The 3,940-nt window shown below is 45.9% G+C and overlaps 2 protein-coding genes and 1 long non-coding RNA gene across 3 annotated transcripts; 1 reads left to right on the plus strand and 2 right to left on the minus strand.

The window, feature by feature from the left end:
* Positions 1–1,089: 1,089 nt before the first annotated feature.
* On the minus strand, positions 1,090–2,100 carry LOC111404303. Its single transcript, XM_023033130.1, has 3 exons — positions 1,852–2,100; positions 1,663–1,753; positions 1,090–1,557 (listed from the first exon to the last, which is right to left on the minus strand). Exons 1-3 carry the CDS (start codon positions 2,058–2,060, stop codon positions 1,090–1,092), a joined length of 768 nt encoding a protein of 255 aa, XP_022888898.1. The 5' UTR covers positions 2,061–2,100.
* Position 2,101: 1 nt separating this feature from the next.
* On the plus strand, positions 2,102–2,545 carry LOC111404304 (leucine-rich repeat extensin-like protein 3; the record flags this gene model as incomplete). Its single annotated transcript, XM_023033132.1, has 1 exon — positions 2,102–2,545. A coding segment is annotated over one exon (444 nt), but the record flags the coding sequence as incomplete, so codon positions are not given.
* A 358-nt stretch (positions 2,546–2,903) lies between these two features.
* Positions 2,904–3,342, minus strand: LOC111404839. Its single transcript, XR_002704699.1, has 3 exons — positions 3,239–3,342; positions 3,015–3,158; positions 2,904–2,933 (listed from the first exon to the last, which is right to left on the minus strand). It is a non-coding gene; the product is annotated as an uncharacterized LOC111404839 (long non-coding RNA).
* Between the last annotated feature and the right edge of the window lie 598 nt (positions 3,343–3,940).

The raw sequence follows: 3,940 nt of genomic DNA on the forward strand, positions 1-3,940 counted from the left end.
ACGTGAGGAATCACAGAGTTGTGCAAGTGTGCTAACCCCGGCTCAAGAAGATAAGCTCTTCAAGACTCTAGATGTGGCAACAAAGGTATATGTTGAACCACTGGATCAATTTCGCTTCTCCGTGAGATGTGCACGTAATTTCGGATACATTGTGGACTTGAATGATAACACGTGCACGTGTAGACGGTTTCAGTTGGAGAGTTTTCCATGTACACATGCAGTGGCAGTGGCTATGCATAGAGGATTACCACCACACACCTTATGCAGTGTGTATTACATGACTGATTATTGGAGAGCAGCATATGCGGAAACAATATTTCCTGTACCAAATGAAGTCGAGTGGGAAGTGCCCGACCACATTCTCCCACTGAATAACTTGTTGCCACCAGCAGTTGGACCACGTACTCCTGGACGTACACGTACGTCTAGAATACCGTCTACCGGAGAGTTTCCCCAGCCTCGTAAGTGCGGTAGGTGCGGTGCAACAGGGCATACTAGAAGATATTGTACAAGTCAGATTCCTCTACATGACAATGTAACGGATGTGTAATTTTAATAACTACTGGCAATGTAATTATTTATAACATTGACGTTAATTATTTATGCATATTATTTATGCGAATTATTAGATTTAGTATTTTTTTCAAACATTTCATTCATTTCATTCATTTGTTATGCATATTATTTATGTTAATTATTTGAAATCGAAACTTTTTCTAGAAACTGTATTATACGGTAGGTTACATTGTAAAATAAATATTTAAATATTACATACGCAATCAACATTTTACAATTTTTTCGTAATTACAAATAAATGAATGAATTGTACAATGTTTAAATAAATGTAAAAATACGTACAATTATTTACGGATCCCCATTAAATTCAAATAAATCACATGCTAGTTTATTTCTCCAATTTTGTATCCATGCCTGGTTGATTGCATCAACCTTATGTGCCACACTCAAAAATTCTATGTACTTGATGACGAATATGCTGCAATCACCCCTGCAATTAAACAGTGTTGTATTAGCACATCGAAAATTAGTTAGAAACTAAGATGTAAATGACAGAAAGAAAATTACAAACACTTAAGATATTTGTTGCCTCGTCGTCGTCGTGTTCCGCACGGTGGCCAATCTGTCTTGTACAGTGATGTTCGCTCGTCTAGCCATCATGGGAACGATCACAGACAGCGACTCTAGATTTTGCTTGAGCTGACCTTGTGTCAGGCATAAATGATCGGGGTCGTACACATACATCGTGGAGTCGGCGAATACGATTTCCACTGCAATGTAGTGATGATTCAGACATACTGGTACGTACATATGCGTACAGCCATCCCATGGCTTCCAACCGACACTCGGCCACATCCCTACGACCCATTCCATCATATATTTCGGCACCGTGTACTCGCTACCCATAGCCTGGAACGACTGGTACTCAATGTCAACGGCACGGATGAACTCGGTGTTCAATATGAGTCTGCCAGGAATGTTGAACGATTTTGAATGTCTTTCAGCACGATCCCGTAGCAAATCCATGCTCAAGTCGATGTGCTACATAAAGAAACACCAATAAAGAAAGGAGTTAATCTACGAATTTCATTCAAAAAATTGATTTCGAACGTACATAATAAATAACAATATTTTCATTTCACTTACATCGTCGGCGAGCCAAGCCCCCGAAGTGGTGATGTCGTGGAACCACTTGTAAGCATTTGAGATCGTCTTCTCAGCAATCGTGCGGCTGGCCCTGAAAAAATAAGAACAGAATTTTTAATTATATGAAGTATACATGTGTCAGTGTCAGCGTATGCGTACTATAGTAATTACATAAAATACAAAACTGACCCAGGCTGCAGTGCTCTCCACTCTGTCTCAAAGGCTTTCCACTTGGCGTGGTCCACCTCCCTGAATAAATTCGGGTGCGTCCCGTCGACGAACCTTCTCCTCTTCGCCTCCGCGGTAAAGGGAGAAAGAACGTACTGTGATGGCACCCTTGGCCTCTTGCCGACCACCCGCTCCTCATGTGCCTCGGGAATCTCCATCTCCCCAGCCATCGGGACGACCCCCTCGCCTGCTGTCGGGACCACCTCCTCCGACACAAAGACCACCTCTACCTCCGGTACCCTCTCCTCCTCCGGTGCCCCCTCGACATCCCCGGGTATCCCGTGCACGGGTACCACCTCCAGCTCCAGCTCCAGTACCCTATCCTCCTCCGGTGCCCCCTCGACATCCCCGGGTATCCCGTGCACGGGTACCACCTCCAGCTCCAGTACCCTATCCTCCTCAAGTACCCCCTCGGCATCCCCGGGTATCCCCTGCACGGGTACGACCTCCACCTCCACCTCCGATGCCCCCTCGACGACCTCGGGTATCCCCTGCACGGGCACCCCCACCTCCGATACCACCTCCACCTCCATCTCCGGTACCCTCTCCTCCTCGGGTACCCCCTCCACCTCGCTCCTCTATCCCCATCGTGTTATCTAAAAACGAACCAAATGCAGCAACTGATGGCCACGATGAGTCAACATACCCCATCTGACCCACTCCCCCCTGATAACCACCGACCCCTCCGTCACCCCCTCCGTCCCGATAACCGCCAGTCCCTCCGTCTCGATAGCCACCAGTCCCTTCGTCACCCCCTCCGTCCCGATAGCCACCAGTCCCTCCGCTACCTCCTCCATCTCGATAATCGCTCGTCCCACGCAGGCCTGCTATGTCACCCTGTATCGCTGCAACCTCAGCATGGAGGTCTCCTAACCCAGCTCGTAACATCGCGACATCATATCGTAACTGTGCCATGTCCCCGAGCTCAGCTCGTAGTGTCACGATAACTCTGCCATGTCTCCTCTCATCTCCATCAGGAGGTCGAACAAATCAATCGTCGAAGCACGGGAACAAGGTGCAGGAGGCGATACTGGACGGCCCTCCTGAAAAAATAACTATTACAAATGAATAACCTAACAAATAAAATAAAACGACAATCGAAGAATTATTTTTAAGTAACATACTCTATCTCGATCAACGCTAGACTCAGGCATCTGAAACTCTGGCGTAGCTGGACGTGATCTTCTCAGCGGAGGTGACATCCTCGCTGGACGTGCTCTCGTCGGTGGAGGTGATATCCTCAACGGAGGTAATACTGAACGATCCTCCTGAAAAAATAAATATTACAAGTGAGGCACTTAATTACAAGATCGAAGCGATATTCAATAAATCCTGCACAGTGACATACCCTATCTCGATCCATCCTGGACTCAGGCATCTGATCGTCATACGCAGTACGAAGAGGCAATTCGCGAATATAAAACTGACTCTCCTCCTCGATCGACGGTGCCAACTCAATGAGAACTTCAAGCTGTCATTTTCATATGTCACAGTTAATGACTATGTATTCAGATTCTAAAAGGACGTACGACATAAATAGCAATTGTATAATACGTACCTCAGGATCGTCGAGGAGAGCTGATAACTGTCTGGCAAGCGGCTTGTCTTGTGCTCGCTAGTGATGCATCCAAGGATAGCGTGTCTCTCCTCTCCTCGCATACCGACTGGCCAAGATAGGGACAGTCTCGTACACCCATATCTGAAACAATTACAATTATTATGTATAGAATTCAATAAAAAAAGTGTAGGTAATTCATTAACTTAAACATATACCTGCAGCGCCAACGGCAGTCCATATGCATCGTACTTGAGCTTGGGCTTATCCCCCTTTGGCATTGAAAACCCCTCTTAAACACGCGTAATGTATCAAGAAAACATCTCCAACCCCATGGGTAGTTGTTGAAGGCATCAATATCCTTAACAACCTCCAAATGAAAAATGTCAATCGATGTCTTCTTGTGATGACACCGGAGTATGCTCTCGATGATAAGCACCAATCCTAACTTCAACCTATCAGACATCCGATCACATCTCCTTAATGCATCTCCTA

This window comes from Olea europaea, chromosome 11, assembly GCF_002742605.1.
Source record: "Olea europaea var. sylvestris chromosome 11, O_europaea_v1, whole genome shotgun sequence".
NCBI classification, from domain to species: Eukaryota; Viridiplantae; Streptophyta; class Magnoliopsida; order Lamiales; family Oleaceae; genus Olea; species Olea europaea.

Excerpts from the sequence above, each read along its gene's own strand:
- LOC111404303 (XM_023033130.1), bottom strand. The coding sequence starts at position 2,060 with ATGGCTGGGGAGATGGAGATTCCCGAGGCACATGAGGAGCGGGTGGTC. Across the intron at positions 1,754-1,851 it reads TGGAGAGCACTGCAGCCTGG|GGCCAGCCGCACGATTGCTG; the intron begins GTCAGTTTTGTA and ends TTATTTTTTCAG. Across the intron at positions 1,558-1,662 it reads GGGCTTGGCTCGCCGACGAT|CACATCGACTTGAGCATGGA; the intron begins GTAAGTGAAATG and ends TTCTTTATGTAG.